The 20,452-nt window shown below is 36.1% G+C and overlaps 2 protein-coding genes across 9 annotated transcripts in view; one reads left to right on the top strand and one right to left on the bottom strand.

The window, feature by feature from the left end:
* Positions 1-11,037, top strand: part of LOC112560247 (cGMP-dependent 3',5'-cyclic phosphodiesterase-like) — a 93,808-nt gene extending 82,771 nt beyond the window's left edge. For all 8 annotated transcript variants that reach the window (XM_025231944.1, XM_025231939.1, XM_025231945.1 and 5 more), the window contains 4 exons: positions 878-990; positions 1,286-1,431; positions 2,322-10,161; positions 10,400-11,037. In XM_025231944.1, the coding sequence (XP_025087729.1) occupies positions 878-990; positions 1,286-1,431; positions 2,322-2,511 (449 nt within the window). In that variant the 3' untranslated portion in view covers positions 2,512-10,161; positions 10,400-11,037. The remainder of the gene's footprint in view (positions 1-877; positions 991-1,285; positions 1,432-2,321; positions 10,162-10,399) is intronic.
* Positions 11,038-12,407: 1,370 nt separating this feature from the next.
* Positions 12,408-19,108, bottom strand: LOC112560249 (alpha-N-acetylgalactosaminidase-like). Its single transcript, XM_025231946.1, has 8 exons — positions 18,993-19,108; positions 18,190-18,346; positions 16,517-16,691; positions 15,877-16,051; positions 15,254-15,348; positions 14,882-15,043; positions 14,217-14,414; positions 12,408-13,598 (listed from the first exon to the last, which is right to left on the bottom strand). Exons 2-8 carry the CDS (start codon positions 18,342-18,344, stop codon positions 13,341-13,343), a joined length of 1,218 nt encoding a protein of 405 aa, XP_025087731.1. The 5' UTR covers positions 18,345-18,346; positions 18,993-19,108; the 3' UTR covers positions 12,408-13,340.
* Positions 19,109-20,452: the final 1,344 nt, after the last annotated feature.

Raw genomic sequence — 20,452 nt, 5'->3', positions numbered from 1 at the left:
GTTTCTTGCAGCATGCAACAAACTGTTCCTTTATTAAGTTCAGTGAGGAAATAATACTAAGGAAGAGACTCAGTCAAAGAAAGTACAGAATATTCTATACTTCTGGCTTGACAAGATGTGATGGTAGTCTTACATTTAAGATCTATCTTAAAAAAAAGAATTGCGCTAATTAATATGATTTAACAAACATCAAGAGTACTTAGTACTAGCAGAGTATCTAGCAATATATGAAAATAATTTATCCGATGAAAACTCATGCAGGTGAGATTTTTGTCTTATCAACTTTAGATGCATCACTTGATATGAGTGAGGAATCTTTTTCAGTTTGGTAATTGACATGCATGGTAGTGTAGCAAAATAGTGAAACACTTGTTACAACAAAAAGCAATTCACATATGATGAAGTAGTACTGCTGATATATGGTCTTAGAGCTTGGGTCCCCAAGGAGCTTAATAATCTTAATTTTGTTGAGCCTGTTGTGTACTTTCGATGTTGTGTTGTTTCCATAAAGGAAAGGAATATTCCTGCAGAATTTGGTTGTGGTCAAATAGTCATAGCCATAAAAAAACAAAAATTGTCACACTGCTTTATTTCTTCTTGTCCTTTTGACTGATAGTTTGCAGCTGTTGTTTAGATAATGCAGAATCTTGTTATAATGTTTTTATGATCATAGTGTGTGGCTTTTTTTTTTTTTTTTTTTTTTTTTTGGTAAGCACTTTGAGCCATTGGAGAACAGTTCTTTATTATTATTGTTGTTGTCATTATTAATTATTACTATTATTATTAATGTTTATTAGATATCTACAGGGATACTGTTGACATGTTTCCTTGGACTTTTGGCCATGGCTTTAACAAGCACTTGTGTATTTATCAACAGGAGGATACAATAAGAATGATCCCAAGTGTCATAACCTGCTGTTGTGTTTGCTGATGACTGCTTCCGACTTGTCTGACCAGACCAAAAGCTGGAACAACACCAAGCACATAGCTGTAACCTTCATACTTCATGTTTCTTATCCACAAACTTCATTCTTCACAGATGTCATTACTGTTAGAATCTATTACCACAGTTCTGTATATCCAGTAGAAAGTAATGTAAGAGCTCCAGAAAGGGGAGTCAATAGGGAAAATTTTTCATTTTTAAATGACATGAAATGATACCATGCAACAAATAAGTCGCAAGAGAACATATTTATTTGCAGTAAGTTGTGTGTGTCTTGTAGGACGAAGGTAATAGAATGATATGAACAGGGTAACGCAAATATGAATATGTTTGTGTTTGCAGGTACTTATTTATCAAGAGTTTTTCTCCCAGGGAGACCTTGAAAAGGCATTGGGTGAAAGCCCTATTGAAATGATGGACAGGGAAAGAGCCTGTGTCCCTGACCTGCAAATATCTTTCTTGGACAACATAGCCATTCCGGTTTATAGGTGTGTGGAGTGCAGTACCTAGTAGCATCTGTATTACACCAAAGACAAGCAGAGGATTGTACATGCACACTTGCCTATTCTATGTTTGGCTGCATGTGTGTGTAACAATGTTGACACAGGCTCCCACATGCATTGTCAAAATAAACTCAAATGCAGCCCTAGGATGTGTAATCTTAATTGTGGTGATTGCTTGCTTTCTCATCTGCTACTGCTAGTGAGATCACCAAACAGACTTTAATGACTGGAGAGTGCCTGGATCTGTCAGCTGACTTTGTTCTTAACTTGGCTGCTGCATGGGAAAGGCAAGGCTGCTCTTGGGTGTGCTTTTGGTCTCCTAGTGCTATCTCAAGCTGTTCTGTAGCTTGTAACCCTTGTTTTTTTGTACCCACCAGTGAGGGGAGGGTGATAGGGTGAGTGCTTGTATCTTGGGTGTCTTGGAAAATAGGACTGGGACACTCACCTAGTAGGACATTGAGTGTGGCCCTCCTCTGGCTAAATGCCATTCATTCCATTCACCCTGGACCACTTTAAGAGCTGTTAGGCATTGCTGACTGATCAGATCTAGAGTAGCACCTAAGCCTGCTTCTACTATTTGTGCATGCATGCCAAGTTGTCCACACATTAAATATGCACATTTTCATGTCATGGTGGGTATGAATGTGTCTTCATTTGCACTTTAATAATAATATAATAATGGCTATTTATAATACGCAGCACCATGACCAAGCTAGATCGCATTCACTGCGCAGACCAGCAATGATAAATGAACAGATAACTGAACTTATGTTTGCAAAATGTTTTGCATGTTTAATTGTGATAAATACAAAATGTTAGTCTCATAGAAAGTATCTAAAAGTACATTTTGTCTTGATTTCTTTGGATGTTTCCAGAGTGTTAGCAGAGGTTTTCCCTGAAGCTCAGTGCATAGCAGACTGTGTCCATGAAAATAGACAGCACTGGGTGCATAAGGCCCAGCTTCTGAAGATGCATAACAGCTCAGCCCAGACTATGAGTGTGCAGGAAATCATCGCTTTGGGAGAGGAAGAGGAGGAGGTGGGCTCCCATCATGAGAATAGCTGATGATGACAGGGGAACAGCTGTCTTGCAGCTATGGAAGCAGGCAGTCGTCTTTCTTGCTTACAGAAGATGTTATGCAGGCCAGGAGCATGTTCTGCTGAGACTTCATTGTTCACAGAAGTCATACATGCGCTTGGATCGTCTCCCTTTACCCCGCATGGTGATGGACACTCAGCTGATTCAGGGACCAGCCACAGGACAAAGTGGATGCATGAGTGATATTCATAAGCTGTTTTTGACTTTCTTACAGGACCAGACAGTTTCTTACATTTCTAGAACAGTGTATTTCCCCCAAGACTCGTTTCTGTGTATCTCGCGTTTGTTTTGACCGTTTTTCTGCATTTCCTAGCCCGTCTATGTTTACTAGACTATTTCCACACATCGGACAGTGAGGCTTTTAGAATCACTTGACTGCTTTAAGTTGCTTCCAGGAAGCCAAGAAGAAAAGTGATTTTACAAATGTATGTTTGACTAATCTTTCATTGTGTTGGTGTTAGTCATTTCAAAGCAGCTGCAACTTATTTTTAGATAACTGTGTTACTTTCATGCTTTTCTCATAATACTTGCTCACATCCTGCCATCAGTACTTCGAAGCCATTATTATGATGATGGCCACTTTCTAATTGTTGTTAATGTTTACTTTTTGCCTAATGGCTTAAATCTAGTGGGCTATTTTAATTATTTTTGTTTAAATTATTAAATTTGTTTAATGCACAAATAGATTACTGACATAACTGATTACTTGTGATAGCCCCACCCTTCTTTAAAGTTTGAAAATGTTCACGCAAGAACTGCTAAAATGAAAATGTGTGCAATGCAGATTATATTTCCTAGCAGTGTGAAGAGAATGCTTATCAAAGCAGCTGTGTCCCCATGGGATCATGTTGAAATCTTACAGCTAGAGGCAGGCAGTGGATGGCATGCCCTTAACTCTTTACAGTTCAGAGTTTCTTGCTCATCCACTGACTGCATGGGATTTATTTTGAAACTATATGTTATTTAGTGAACTGTAAAGAGTTAATGTCCATTGCTGTATCTGATCTCTGAGCTGGCAGAAGATTCAGACTTAGTTTACTATATTCTTGATCTCCTGAACACCTACTCCTGCTGAGCTAGTAGATGAGTGGTTTGTTTAACAGCCTCAGCTGATGTATGTACAGACTGAATGATGGGGGTTAGGGAGAGGCTTGTGCAGGTAGGGGAGTGTGTGCAGGTAGGGGAGTGTGAGTGAGTGGGAATTGTGAGTTGGGAAAGGGGAAGGGATACTGTGTTTGTTTCTCACTGCCACATGCTTCATCTTTTGGATTCATGTTGCAGAAAGGTGTATTTTATTTCACATTTATCCTTTTTTTTTCAGTTTGTCATCATCTTTATGAGAAGTTTTTCCTAGAAGAATTTGTTGAGACAGTTTTGATGGGACTTTCCTATCATTCATAGTTCTAATTGTAAAGAAAAGCAATGAATGAAAGTTGAACTTTTAGGTGGAAGAGGAGGAAGGGAGTTTACTTTGACTTTTCACAGAAGGGCATTTCACCAAATGGACAGCTTGCTGAATGGAGACTTCCATGATTTCATCTTGTGTGTTTTACTGCATGACATTATATTCCTTTAATATCCTTTGTTCATACATTTGTGTGTTTATATGAAAGATATGCAAAGAAAAAAATTATGTGTGCACATGCATGCACACACACACTCTTTCTCACACATGCACACACACACACAGAATAAAGGAAATATGGAAAGGCATTGTACCCTTTGCCATTTATACGTAAATTCCACGAGAAAATACAACTCAGTATTGATACTGCTTGTCCAGGCTGCTTCAATGCACCATGTAATAAGTGACTTTTTTAATTTACAGGGTCTTTTAAAAAAATTTTATATTTGATTTAATTTTTAATTCCTTATCAAGGTTAGGAAAATCCAGTTAACTTGTCCTGGGTACTGTACTCAGTCATTGCAGTGGTTTATTCTTTCTCTGACTTAAGCCTACAGAAGAGCAGAAAGTTTCCAAAAAGGCATTCAAGCACAGCTTCATTGTTTTCAATGTCCCATGTATATGATGACCAAAAATATAAAACATAATGTACCATTCAGTAAAACATTAGCAATGAGTTTCCTACATCATTTTATAAAACAGTTATTTCCGAGTTTTAAAAAAAGGTTTTAGTGTCTATTACCCTACCGTTTTTTAGATTTCAATATTTCCACATTATTGATGTAGACTGACACAAAAAAGATCAGAGGAGATGGCTAGATATATAGATTTGAGCCCCATCTTAGCAGTAGAAGTACCTATGGCTTTGTCTAGCATCACTAGGATATACAGTCTCACTCATTTTCTTGGAGCAAAAGTGACTATATAAATCTACAGTCCTGAATGTTTTCTCACAGCAGCTAGAAAAAATTTTCTCCCTTATTTGTGTCTTGCATTGTAATCATGACTTCACTTATTATACATTATTTTAAAGCTTTCAGATAACATCAGCAGTGACAGTATTTTGCATTTACAATCTTCTGGAAACTGTTAAGTTGTGCCTTTTCTATGCAGAACTGAATGATTATTTTCTAGTATGCCTTTATATGTAATTTACATTTGTTTATCACTTTGACATTCAATACTTTTAGTAAGCATGCCGCAAAGTTGAGACTAATTTAGGTCTGCTTTAGTCATGCACTGGCCATTTGGGTTCAGAAAACTCTCCAACAAACAAAGATAGCAGTGTTATTGCAGACCATGTCTATATTTGGAAGTGTTGAAAACAAACATGCACCCATATTATCGCCTTGTGATTTAAACAGTTTTCAGCATACTTTGTGTTAAGACTCACTCAGTCTTTTCCTTAGTGGTAATGAATGTCCCCCAACAGCTAAGAGATTGACTGTGTGCTTTGCAGGCAATTGTGTTTATATAAATGGCAGATATTTAAAGAAACAAATTCATGAAATCCATTTGTACATTTTCCTCTTTTTACTTAGTCATTTTGATTGTTAATTGGTCATTTTTAATTTATTCTTTTATTTGTTTCATTATTTCCTTCCCCTTTATCTGTGAAGTCCACCAGCACCTACATCAACACATACAAACCAGCACATACATACACCAAGGTAGATGGTTATTTCACTGCCAGTGTTATATTTTTTACTGTTAGAGTTAAATGGCTTTTGGTCAAAGATGGCTTTCTAGCCACTGTCCTTTATCATGCTAAAGGAATTAACGTGTTGTTAATTATGCACGTGATTCTAACACCTTGTGTCATCCATTCATATGAATGGCAAATTCTTTTCGGTCCTGAGCCACACGTATCTATAGTTACACCATTTAGGGAGGCTTTCTTTAGCAGAATGTCTGCTGATTAATGTTTTATTTCCTTTTATTTTTGTGACAGTTTCTTAAGTTGACAAATTTTCCAGTAATTTTTGTTTCAACTTTGCATTGTAAATATATGTTCCCGAAAACTAGCCAAAGCTCAACCAATTCTATGTGGTATTATAACTATTTGTACTTTTATTTTAGAAGTTTTCATTTTTTTTCAAGACATTAATTTTTTTTGACAGCCTCTGACACATAAGCATCAGCTAGTCACAGCTGGCTAGAGACTTTTCTAAGTTTCGGATGTTACATAAAGATGTTATGTTGCTATATAACTGTGATAATTTTCTTCTCATTTAAATGTGATGAAACTTGATCTACAAATTCAGAGTATTTTGACATAGGCTCAGCAAATCATCATATGGTTGTATTTTCACAATGACATTACAATTTTCTTCTTCTCTGGTCCAGTTTGTACACTTAAGTCCTGTCATACAGAACGTGCATATCAGGAAGTGGCCAGCTATAGCAGTAAACATATTTACAATATCCACTGACAAGCATGTTCATTTACTCTTAAACTGTGAAGTGGCTATGATGACTTGACTTCTGATGGGTGTGTGTTTAATTGTTTTAATTGTCCATCAGGTGTTGGGATAATTTATATGTTGATTTTTTTTTGTAATATCTTGACATTAGGTTTAAGCAATCATCAATAGGTTTCTGGTATGGTAATCATATTTCAGGTGCTGTTGGCTTTTTGTCAATAATTGTATCTCAGTCTGGGTTTTTGGCATATTCTTATTTTTCTCAAACAACATTACCTCAGTGTGTGTCAGTACTGATTATCTCTGCTTCTCTAAACTGTAAATAGTATTACTACCACATCAACATGCTCCACACTATAGGAAGGAGATGATTTGATTCCCAAACAAATTGCTAAAAATAAGAACAATACTGAAAACATGAAGAGTAAAAATAATTTTTAAGTAACAGATTTATAACGCTGCTTCTTATTTTGTGTATTGGTTATCATTTTTCAAGATAATTTAAGAGGTGATGCTGTGGGGTGTTTTTTTCTCTCTTTTTGTTACTAACTTGCTTACCACTTGTCTGTGATATTTAAGTTAAAAAGAATTTGGCCAACAGAGTTGTATTATACTTGCAAATGGTATACGGATGAAACAAACTAGCAACACATTTTGATAAGTTCAGATGTGTAGGACTTTTGTGTTGATGGTTCTCAGAAATGTGTTTTAATTGGAGAACTGAAAAAAGCTGTCCCAGATCATACAGATTTAAGAGCTTACTATATTTCAAACTATTCATGTAAAAGAAAAACATTTAAAGACATGGCCTCGTCTGCAGGAAGCCCTAATTGGACTATTATTATGACAGCGTGTGAAAATTCTGATCCAGGGTCCCCTGTTGCAGCACTGTATCGTATGATAGCCAGCTATTGGGGACCCCTGTATCCAAATTTTCTCACACTATTGTGACTTTTGTCCAATCAAGGCTTCCTGCGTATGAGGCTTGGGCTTCGAATTATTTTGTTTTGAGAAACATATTCCCTTGTCTTGAAGATTAGAGGAAATTTGTAATTTTATCAATTTCTTAGTTTTAAATTAACTTAAGAACTTAAAATTTTATATTCCTTTTTCATAATTTTCATTTTTACTATCATGTTTGCGCTGATTTTACACAGAAAATATCACTTTTTGCAAGTATCTGTTTGCATTCATTCTTTGCATGTCTGTAGATGCATCAGTGCATGCAGCTTCACATGCACCGATCTATTGTTGATGCACTCTGTTCCTGACAGTTTATGCTCCAGGTGTTAAACACCATTTTGCCAGGTGCATGCAGGATACATATATATAGATGCTGCATTGAGGCAAATAAAGAGCATGCCACAGAGTAATTTTTAACTTATACTTGCATATTTAGTAAGCTATCATAAACATTTTTAGATGCAAAAACAGACCAGACCACTGCCTTGAAAGATGACCTTTAATATTTTATAAAAATTTGCTTTACTCATGAACTAAACACCTACCCAGTCTTGAGTGGAAAAAAAATTGTAGCCAACACTTAATTGGCATAATAAAGATTTGGGTGTTTGTAATTCTTTTTTGAAAATCTGTGTGTTGGGGGTTTCTGATGAAACAGAATTCATTCTCATGAAAACATGGGACTCCCTTATGAAAATGCATATTTTGATTATTGTTGGCTTACATCATCAGAGGCCAGTGTTTATTTGGTCATGTATTTTATCACTTCTTTACATGTCAGTGTAGATAGAAATCATAATTATGTTATATTTGACATTTCACTTAAATAATTGACACTTAAGAAGCTTATTGTTTAGATAAAACTTGCAAATTCTTTTGTGCAATAGTAATGCAGCTATATATAAATGTACATACAGTAAAAGCAAGTTAAATGCATTTTATCACTCGTTGTTGGCCATGCTGTACAGACTAAAGCCAGTCTTTCTACTGTGTGTGTGTGTGCATGTATGTGTAAGCTTGTGCCTGTATTGACAAGTTTAGGCACAAGTGTAGAAATGTGAAAACCTACAGCAGTCCATAGATAGCAAAGTGTACTTCAAACTTCTAGCTTTGCTTGTAATTGTCTTCGAGTTAAAATCGTTTTGCTGGAGAGTTAACATTCATTAGGCATTTTATTAAACAAAATGACTATAATGATATTACTTACATTGTTCTAATTTTAAATCTGTTACTAAAGTGTTGATATTGACAGAGGTGCAATTTGTGATCCATGAGTACACTAGAATGCAAACTTGTGCAACTAAATTCTACATGCATGTTCTGTCTCTGTCACAAGCCTGTGCGTATGCACATACAAGCCTGTAATGTTTTAACACCATTTTAACTACACATACCAGACTGCCTATTCATTTTATTACTTTTATTTGCAGATGATGCATGCTCAACTTTAAGCTCCAAGCACAGATACTGAAGTACTTTCTGGCAGTCCATTCATTTTAACCCAAGAAGAAATCAGAAAGCATCATTGAGGGCATATAAATAGAAATAATAATTCCAAAAATAAGTTATCCACTACAGTTCCCCCTACCTTCAGTTTTCGAAATGAGACTGCAGTCATGTCTCCTTGTGTGGAATAGGCTATTTTTGTAATTCAGGTCTCATCTAGATTTTCTGTTCCTCTAAATAGATAAGAATGTCCCTTGTAATCCTTTAATCCCTCTTTCACTGTTATTAGAGTAATAGAGGAAGCTGTGTAGACTTCTGCTTGTCCTAGCAACCAGAACATAATCACCATATTCTATCATGTTCACAGTTGTTAGAATCATCGCACAAATATCAACGAAACCACTTTTGTCCCCCTTTTGACTTCCAAACATGCTTATGCTATAAATGCAACATTCTGTTATGGTGAGTTTTGCTATTTTTTTTTAAATGTATGTAGAACGAAGAACTTGTTTTCTAACAGACAATCCACATCTTTTCCGACTGGTGTGCACACCACATACAAAAATAATGTTTGTTTTTATTCAGTGCTCTGTTTATTAAAAATTCTCAAATTTATATGGCATTTTGTGCTTTTGTTAAACAGGTGAGGTCAACATCACAAGCATTTAGCATTTGAAATCTGTGTTGTGCAGAACGAGAGTATAACATTGCTCTCCCATTTTGTCACATTTGTGCACACACTGTGTGAACATTCGCTCCTTTTTCTTACCTCTTGTCTATCCAACATTTTATCACTCTTTTGCCTCATATTCTAAAATTGTATGCAGCATAAATCTTGTGTACAATGTGTTTTTTAAAAATACATCCATTAACCTTGTTCATCTATCACTTCTTTTAGGAAACATTTTAAACTGAAAATCATGTCTTTCCTAACATCAGTTTGCTAAAAGAGCACCTTTAGTTGTAAGTTTTGGCATTGTCAGGTGTTTCAAGTTCAAAACATATTTTAATTTAATAAGTCAACTAATCAATTTGCAAGAGTTTTCTACCTTCGAATGACTTCCATTGATTGTATTCACTTATCATTCTTTTTAGTCCATGTCATAAAAGCAGATCAGAGTATAAATATTTTCTACTGTTTTAGTAAATGCAAGCTTTTTTGGTTAAGTATACTTTATCTGACCTTCAGCGCAAATAAAACTTTTTTTTCTACAGTGCAGTGCCTACTATGCTTTCAGGAGACTTATTTGTTGTTAACACCATGTCAGCAACAATGGCAATCAAGCAAACTTTACAAACTGACAGAGGCAGGGCTGGCATAAAGCTCTTTCGTGCACCCTAGGTGAAAGACAAATACTTCGCCTCACCTCTCCCCAAAAGGTGAATCATTTATCCAAAAAAAAAAATATGAGAAGCATTTTATGTTTAGGCTTTACTCTATTTTCTTAACTGAAAATTTAAACAATAAACCCAGGCTTACATATTACCAGTAATGATTGTTGTAGTCTGTATCAGAACTCATCAGATTTACATTTGCAAGCACACAAAAAAATACAAAAGGAAATATTATTAAAGAGACAAATCCTGTTGATAATATATATATTTTTTCTATTCCTAGATTCACCTGCATGACAAGCTCCAGAGAACTCAGACCAATGCTGTTTGCATTGTATTCCATAATCCAGTGGTGTAGGAACCAGGCAAGAGGCAAGAATGTGAACTTTGTTTACTGTCAGTATGGAGTTTGCCCCTCATCCTCCCTTCTTCCTATGCCACTGTAAACGGAAAGCTGACCATGCCACACTGCTTCTGTGCGATCTCCCAGTTCAGGTTCATCAAGATCGCCATGCTTTGCTATTGTGTTGTTCATGGCCTTGCCCCAATCTGAGCTTGCAGGTCAGTTCACTCAGCCTACACCCATTGAACCAAAAATAATAATAACTTTAATAATTAAATAATCACGATCACAAGTCACAACAGTGAGAACAAAACCATAGGGCATCAAATCTCCATCCCTAGTATCATCACCGCTGTACAGAGCCCTAAAAAGAGAACAGGTTTGTGACAGTGGATTAAATTGCTCTGAAATTTGACAAGGAAAATAGATACAGACTCTACCTTAATGCTTGTTTTTTAAATGCTTTAGTACTCTTAATAACTGAGAATGCAATCATGGCATACCCTCTGGTTCAAAGTTCGTATGTGACAAGAATATTGAGCATAATACAGTTCTGATAACCAAAAAAAAAAAAAAAAAAAAAGTGCAGAAAGCTTGTCAGTGTTATTGTCCCTGAACTCAGCTTCATTTTCCATGGATAAAGTGCAAAACTTCTTCTGACATAGGAAAGAAGAGAGAAAGGTGAAGCTGGCATGTTGTCCCATCCATCCTAAAGGTCCAGCCGACCAGCCCCTTCCCTATCCACCGCTGCCCCTCCCTCGCACCCCATCCTCCATTTCCTCCTGGTTAGCTGGTCACTTCGAACTGTAGTCCTGTTTGCCTCCAGTAGAGTATAGTACCTCAACCACACCACACCTGTCACTTCAAATGTGGCACCTTAATGCACTCAGATTGTAACACTTTCCTGTGATACGTGTACTGAGAAAGTTGGGTAGTGAAGTCATCTAACAAGTAGAAGAAAAGCATCCTGCTAATGATTTAAAATAATATTTTTCCTTTATATTATTGATTGTTTAAAAAAAAAACCAGCAGGCCACTCTTGTGCCCCTCCCCCATCTGTGAGCCCTAAAGGCGACTGCATGATTCACCTTATGGTAGAGCCAGCCCTGCATGGAGGTGCACATAGAAGGGACAAAAGCCCAATGACAGAAAAATTAGGCTTTCGGTTAAAGTTTAAAACTTCAAGTACAAACTTATAAACGAGTCTATAACCATTGATTGTATTGTAACAAGGGGTACAAAGAATTTTGGGAATAAAACAGGTGTCGGACCATCTGAAGTGCGGAGCGGTAAGCAAAAGATGCCTGACACCAAGTGCAAACTGGAGTGGGTTCACCTGTGTCCTATTTGATTGGCATAAGACTATCTTCTCCTGTTTGGCAGGATGGCGAAGAGGAAGGCAATCATAAAGGCAGATGGCATGAAACTTATTCTAGTCCAGTGTCCCAATGATACTGTTACTGGGACTGAATGTAGGCCGTGATGGTAGACATACATGACTTAGAAATTGAAGCCATTGAAAGCAGGATGCCGAGTAGGTGGAGAAAGTCACTCTTACACTGATGCACAATGAGTAGGATAGTTTTCACTGTGTACTTGAAGAGCATTCAGCTTCAGCATGGCCACTACCGCCACTGCCAAAGCAGTGAGCTTGGCACTTCAAAGAGCTAGCCTCATGGCCATAATGCCGACTGTTAAAGCAATGGAGAAGTACTGAACAGTGAAACCTCTTTTCACCCAATACTGGATCACAATGCAGCCAGTTCAGTTACCCAGCGAGAGGTTTGGTGCTCACTTTTGAATGAGAAGCCTAGCCTTTGAGGCCATATGTTTAGGGGAGATAATGTGATGTTCACCACTGAGCAGCTACATGTTTTCTCTCATTCACTCTTTTTCTCTCTCTTTCTCCCAGAGGTAACACAAGAAATAATAAGTAAACTCTTCAAAATCTCTTTTTCAGCATTTTTTTATATGGTAAGGAAAATAACATTTTGTACACTGTTGCCCTTTGGAATATGGCATAAAATGGGCTTTCCATGACTATAAACATCTGAAAAAATGGCTTTCAAACAATAATAAGTACATTAAAACTTGTGGTTTAAGCACTTTGCTAAACAATTAAACACCCTCACAAGGTACTCTGAATGAATGAGGCATTTTTGCATAGCTAGCACTGCTAATTCGCAGTTTGTCTTCCCATCAGCAAACTCTCTCCATAAACTCTTCAGTGCAAGTGCAACACCAAATTTTCATACATACCATAAACAATTACACATTAAGTGATGAACATCTACCAGATTGTTAGGACTATTCAAGGCTAATGAAAAACAATACATCTAACACTTTGGCAGATACCTTGTGTCATGGGGGAACTGTGAGATCTGACAGCAAGTTGTTTCAAAATACTTTGCAATTTTCCCAACACATAATGGTCCTTTAGTAAACAATCTCCTGCTAGAGAGTCGTGACAGGAATATTTAGAATTGTTAGCAGGTTTTTTCACAAGTTCTTATAGAAGAACAGCTTAATTGTAATTTTGCTACATTTAAAAACTACCCATGTTACTATATACATATCCCATAACAAAACTATAAATGATACCACTGACTCCCCAAAGGGAAATATTTTCAAACTGAGTGTCGATGCGGTCATTTGCAAGAAAAAGCACATGAAAGTACACCTAACTTTTTCTTCAGGCACCAAGTACCAAACATACACACTTTTTTTTTTTTTTTTTTTTTTGTTACGCAGGATTACAAAAACATGTGGAAATCATTTCTTTTGGAATGTTACTGAAGACTTACAAAATCCAAACAAAAAGTATGTATTTTTATTAAGCCATACAGTTTCCTTCATCTTCTCGACAAAACAGCTACTCTCCCTAAACAGGAATAGCCACAGCCATGAAGACACCAGACGGATTCACGCTAACTCGGAATGTGGTGTTTGGTTTCAATATTCCTACAGGTGTTCCATCAAATGCCTCTGTTACATTGTAAATAGATGAAAAAGAAGCAGCAAAGTTGCTCAGGCTGAGGTCAAGAAAAGCTGGTCCACCTGCAGCGCTGAAGTTGACAACAGCAAATGCAAAGCTGCCCTGTGGCACAATGGGACGGGACCAAAATTCAATGTTGCCAGCCTGGACATAGGGGAAAAAAAAACCCAACCAAATCAATTCACTACCTTCAAAAAATCAAAGCCATTTTGACAAAGCTTCTGCTATAAAAAAAAAATGAAGAAGTTCCAAATAACAGCAATGAAACAACCTAGTTGAGTTAATTAATTCTCTCTGGCAATTGAAATTCTTTCTCTCTTCACACTGAAACCTAAATAGGGTTTTATTTAATTTTAAGAAAACATTTTACAGTTGTACGTATAACACACTACTAATCACAACTATTCATACTAAACTTCATTTCATAGTTTAATAATTTCATAGCAATGTTTGGAGCTCTACGAAAACCAAAAGATATATCATAAAGAAAACAAATTCCAATTCCTTACTTTGATAAGTCATAATAAGAGCATGTATCTGCAGTTACACGAGAGATTTATTGCAATTCAAATATAAAAATGTGAAAAATGCTGGTTAGTCAATATCACCTTTATCGCCCTTTAATTTTCTGTCTTTTTGTTGCTCTCCGAGTCAAAGTATATGCAGAGTGTGTGTGTGTGAACACAAACACACCTGAATGTGCCTGAATGTGCACATTTTTTAAAATTTGTAAACTCTAACAAAAATTAAGAATTTGCTTACCTTGTAAAGACGCTGGCCCTGAATTCCCAGAGGGTCTTGGTTGATTGCAATAATGCGTTTATTTAACAGAAGTTCCCGTGATTCTGGACGGATGTTGCGGAGGTCATTGGACATGTACAGTGGGGCAGCCATGATTGCCCACATGGCCATCTGAACACGTTGCTGGTCATAACTCAGTCCATAATCACCAATGACCAGCTATAGAAACAAAACAATTTGCATAACAAAAAGTGACAAACAGTTGATAAACAAGTATGTGTACAAGTGATATCAAGACCTCAAAAATAGGTTGTTTTTATGTTGCTTGCCTGCACTTGTTTTTTTGGGGGGACTAACAGAATGTGAATGAACAGAATTGCAAATTCTTGTGCTGTCAAAGAATAAGTGAGGTGACTATTCATGACAAGAACTGTAAAGAGCGTAAAAACTGTGAAACATACGTGGATTAAAGATTTATGCAGAAGATTAGAAATCTCAAAACATAGGATAAATGGTTTAAACCTGATTAAATAAGCACTTCCCACTATAGCATTAGCATTATAGCAAACTTTCCTAATTAAGAATCACAATAATATATTAATTACTGTCATAAAATAAATGGAATATTGTTTTAATTTACATTAGGCCAATCAATGGTAAACATTCATCCAAATTTACTGAATTACCATATCTGGGTCATTAAAATGACCTGGTCCTGCTGCTGCTGACAGATTTCCATTATCCTGGGCAAACCACTCAATTATGTTTGACACACTTTCCCATGAATCATCGATGTCTAAATAGTTCCGCCACAGGTTGCAGTACTTGGCAATCAGCTGGTAGTCTGGCTGCACAGTCAAAATTTTAACCACTTTTTTAATCCAAACTGGTTTGCTAAACTTGGAACAGACCAACCCTCCCATTCACACACTTAAAAACTTGATTTGAATTTGTCTAAGATTCTGCTGAAGGTTCTTACAAAAAAAAAAAAGTGACTTGTTTACAAAGTCTTCATATGTATTGTCTCTATGGTATATCTAAAAAAAAAAAATACACACAGTTTGCTTGTTTCCCACAATATAGGCTGGCCAGCTGCAGGAGTAGAGTATGGGACGACCAGTCTTGTTAAGAAAGAAGCCCATGGTTGGGTAACCTAAAATGAGGATGCTTCCTTTAGTTACATTTTTAAAAAAAATGCAACTGAATATTCAATAGAAAAGAATTCAGAGGCAGGTCCTAGATCATAATCACTTTAGCTCAAGTACTTTTCAAGGCTTCTTCGTTCATTACTCTTTCACATCATCTCTGTATTCTCTTCACTTTTCACATGAGAGTATGCAAAGATGTGGATAACGAGACAGTGTGGAAGAATGATGCATTTGGCATGTTCTTTTATGCATACAAAAAAGCCAATACATTGAATGGATAAAAGAACTTAAGATTTATGTTTGACATAAAAAAATGTTTAAAAAAAATCCTGATATTTGTTGAGCCCTTTATGGATAGTCTAAACATGCCAGCCCTGATAAGGCAAGCTTTGATTATGGCCCCTTCCCTATCAGCCTCAAAAGACTATTTTTGTTAATTTTTTTTATGGCAATGGAAGATACAGTCTCAGTAAGATTTTTAAACAAGTTCTATAAAATTTGTGTTAAACCTACAAGTGGTGAGAATACTGTACCGATAGCAAAGTCATCAAGGGAGGAGTAACAACCATCCAGCTTCAATGAGTCGATGCCCCACTCAGCAAAAGTCTGGGCATCCATTTCCATGTAGAATTTGCTGCCTGGGTATCCAGCACATGTGTCATAACCCATGTCACTATAGATACCCAACTTAAGGCCTCTTTCATGCATCTGAAAAACACATTTCTTCTTGCTTAAGATTCTGATAAACTGAATTCAATGAAAGTCCAGAGAAGTGGAAAATTACCTCCTTTATAAAACTTTTTTCTGAGGTCAATGGCAAAAGTCCCTGATTAACTCTTCGATGAATTTCTCCTCTCTCCTCCAAACTGCTTCCTAACAAGTTGGATGGAATGTGATCCCATCGTCTTTGAGTGAATAAGACTATACTTGAGGTTGAACATGGAATACATCTTTGATAAACAATTATTTTGGTCTAACAATAACTGAATGGCACAAACTAAAAGCATACATTTGTCAAAACCTACAAAAATGCAAATAGCTGTACCTCGCACAGCATTCCTGTATAGCAAACTACAAGGCTGCTGCTTACTCAAGAAACCAGCAAACATTAAAAGAAAGTCTGTAAAATTTATGTTTTCACTAAGGCTTGGTCATAAAAGATAAGGCTCTTACAAAATCAGCCAAAGCTTTCATGCCACTAGGGAAGCGAACTTTGTCCCCCACCAGGCGACCCTGCTCATCACGCTGTTTCTCTGGCCAGCAGTCATCAATGTTTACATAAACATAACCTGCATCACGATAACCATCAAGTACCATCCTTTCTGCCATGGCCTTGTACAGGTTCTCGCTGAAATTAAAAAACCCAAAATAATCGTATATTTTGATGTGCTGTAAGCAGAAGGCATGACTTAGGGTGTGATCTTAAACATGCACTTTGTGATATTTATACTTTTAAATTAAGATTCTGGTAATATATATTGAACATGGGTATTTTACTGAAAAATATTGACCACTATCGCATCAATGGCAAGTGACCAAAGGTCCCATCAGCTTTGCTTCAAAAGCCAAAGCCAAAATACTTAAGAACTATACATGGCGAGCTCTTACACATAATATAAATTTACCAAGCATGCAGAGAAAGGGGTAGGCCGATTTCACCATCTGACAATTCGACTAAGACCAAAGCCAATAGTGAATTCAATTACAACCCTAAGTCAATTCTACCACATCATCATCTATGCAATAGCAGCCATAAAATAAGTGAATTTTGATGTACTCTTCTTTATCATTACTGGTTGACCTGTGCATAAATATATGTTTTGTAAAACACTATATTTAAGTGTAGCTTCCATTTTTCCATTTGTATGTAATGCAATGTGCCTAGAATTTTTTTAAAGGTTTGCACAACACACTCGGTCAGAAAACAGCCAGAGGTGTTCCTTCACAAATCATAATGATACATCATCTAATCAAAATAAGCAAGTCTCCACAAACACCATATGCAGCTAATATGACCATTTGAAATGCTGTGTAGTCACAGATATGCTATGTAGTTTTACAAACCATGTTGCACTCAACAGGCCTATTTTGAGGCCATGAGCAATAATATGGTTGCACCATTCCAACTGCTCTGCCATTGCATATTAAACTAAGCAAATGTGTTTCTTCTCGCTCATACATAGGTATTCCTGGGCCACATTGCTTCCAACACCATCCACTTCTCATTTGATAACAATGGAGGCTGATCTTTTCATGTGACCAATTCGTATTGAAAAATGTAGTTTTATTTTGTTTACTTAAAACGAGCAACAAATTTCATTACCCTGAATAGCAACTTCTGTATTTGGAGTTTGAATCGACTGAGACCAGTTGTCAAAATGACAGAGTTGTGTTCGAATAGATTATGGACTGTACAAAAATCAACTAGGGGTCATTGTCAAATTGTCTTAATGAAACTGAAATGGTCGATACATGTTAGCTAAAAAGTAGATTTCAATTCTTAAATATCTCAGCAAACAAACTGATCTTCACTTGGTAGAAGCAAAAGAGTGATCACAGTGGCTATATATGATAAAGTCTATGGAGTACTTTTCACCTTAATGCACTTTGTTGTTAAATGATAAGTTTGCTGTTCACAAAGTTGTGAACGACATGCAGCTTAAATTCAAGCTCCAGATGCAACCTAGATTTCCTCTGTCCCTTCTATTTTAATGTATACCTATAGTGAAGGAAACACAAGCATAAATTTTAAAAAATATGATTTAGTGGCTGTTGTGAATGCATATAGGCATATTCAGAGCCATTTAAAGCAACAAAATGACCTTTTAAAGATATGACTATTTTACCTAACACACTCTGTTGGAGCATTTTGGCAATCAAGTTGGCAACGATATCTTTGCCATGAGAGCCATCCCATGGGAGGGGTGAGTCCCAGTCCATTGTCCAAAGCATGCCCAAAAGATATGATTGCCACCAGACACAGCAATACTGATAGTCCCATGTCTGTGGAGAAAGAAATAAAAACGTTGCAACTAATAAACAACTTGCTAATAAATATAGTATACATAACGCATTTATTCACTATCTCCTTCAGTTTTTATTTGAAATGTACAATAAGTTGTATATCATATTAAGCTGATCTCAAACATCTGGCGGGATTGGGGGCGTATTCGTTGTACGCGTGCATGGTCTGATCGAGGTCCACAGGACTGGTCAAGGATCGATAGGCGTATTTGAAATACTAGGACGAAGATATGGGAAACAGTAAAAAGCAAACAGGAATAGCTTAATTATATTCATGATTTAACACCGCTCTCCTTTAATTGTTCCAAGTTTAGGTTTACCGATCTCAAGTCAAATGCAGCTCGTATGCTCATGCAGCTTCCTTTAGCTATTAACATTATTAATAACAATACATTAATGGCCTTTCGTAGAATATTTTCCTCATCTTAGTCCAAACAAATTAATCATCTTAAAAATTAAATAGTAAATGCTGGCGATATTGTTCTTGGCATTCGATTCCTTGACAAAAAACAAAATCAATTGTTAAATAAACTCATGTAGGTAGGAACTGAAAGCGAGATCTTTGTTTTCAAATAAGTGCTAGAAAACTAAGTGCTTTTAAACTACTTGCTCATGTTCAGCTCACCTGATATGCGAGATAGCAGACAATGAAATAAACTTTCCGATACGCAGCTTCCCTATCGTAACTAAGTTTAGGTCAGCAGATCTCGTGACATTGTCATGTGACACATGGGGGGGGGGACATTCCTTATTTTGGACTTGATTTTTTACAGCAGAAATTTTGCTTCTATTTCTGAAATAGTCATAAAACGTACCTAAAAATAACTTTATTATTTTTATTACTTTATAATTTATGTATCTTTTTAAGCTTTAGATCTTATGAAACTCTATTGAATAATTAGTACTCCCTCTGGCATGCCTCGCCAACTAATGATCACGTGACGTAGAATTAAGTCTGCCTTGCCCCACCCCTTCTTCGGTTTTTTTCACGGACGTATAAAATTTATATATATCCCTGCAGTGGCTCTCATATAGTACACACATGTACGTGGTCAATGTGATAATCTAAGCGACTAACAGTAAATTTTATATTTCAAACATAAACGTACACCATAACAAGCAATATTTTATTAATTTCACTAAAAAAAGAGCTAGATGTGTAAATATAGGTGCGGCTTATCATGGTCGACAGGTCGAGCGTTAATTTATAACAGAGACAGGAGGAGGGAAATACACAATGTTTTGTATATTTATAATACACAATGCAGTTAAAAAAAAAAAATCAGTCTTCGCATACTACAACATACCACGACCGCATTTTAAAAACTGGGAGAAAATCGGGCTCAATGTATTTTATACACAAACACAAACACAGATATCAACAACATAGGCTTGCTTAATGTCTGCGAACACATTTAATACAAACCACAAAAACAAAGACAAATGCTTTTATAAAGAAAAATGATGAAATCAGTTATTTGTAAGATTTGTTCTGGATAAGACAAGATAATATGTTTCATAATGATATCAACGATTTGAAATGTTGGACATATTTGTGCATTTATAGCCATTATTTTTATTACAGGGAATTGGAAAGTATTGTGTGAGGAAGGGTTTTTCTGTTGTGTTATTTTAGTATGCAAGTATTTTCGTTTTAATATGAGCTTGAGCTCAAGATTACAGCAACCTCACTGTAGTGTATGTGTGTTAGCAAATTTCACAAGTTTGCCTGTTTTCCCCTAGTAGATGCTAGATTATCACTATATCATCAGTAATGCTATAATTTTTTTTTATTCTTGTTAGTATTTTTTTTATTCTTCTTATTTGTAATTATTTCTTCTTATTTATAATAATTTACCTGGGATGGAGTTAAGTTCTGGTTCTGTTCTTAATAACTATAAAGACTTGTGGATCTAAGCTAAATGAAAAGTTTAACTGCAAAATGTGAAACATAGATGGCTCTCTATATACAAAAATTTTAATTAACAATACTTTAAAATGCTATAATGAATGGCATCCTAATCACATAAGCTTATGCTGCCTTTAAAACATCATATTTTTACAAGGTCTCTAAAGATGCAAAAA

This window comes from Pomacea canaliculata, linkage group LG3 (genome assembly GCF_003073045.1).
Source record: "Pomacea canaliculata isolate SZHN2017 linkage group LG3, ASM307304v1, whole genome shotgun sequence".
NCBI classification, from domain to species: Eukaryota; Metazoa; Mollusca; class Gastropoda; order Architaenioglossa; family Ampullariidae; genus Pomacea; species Pomacea canaliculata.
The sequence above is the reverse complement of the archived record's forward strand: the minus strand, read 5'-3'. Positions and strand labels throughout refer to the sequence as shown.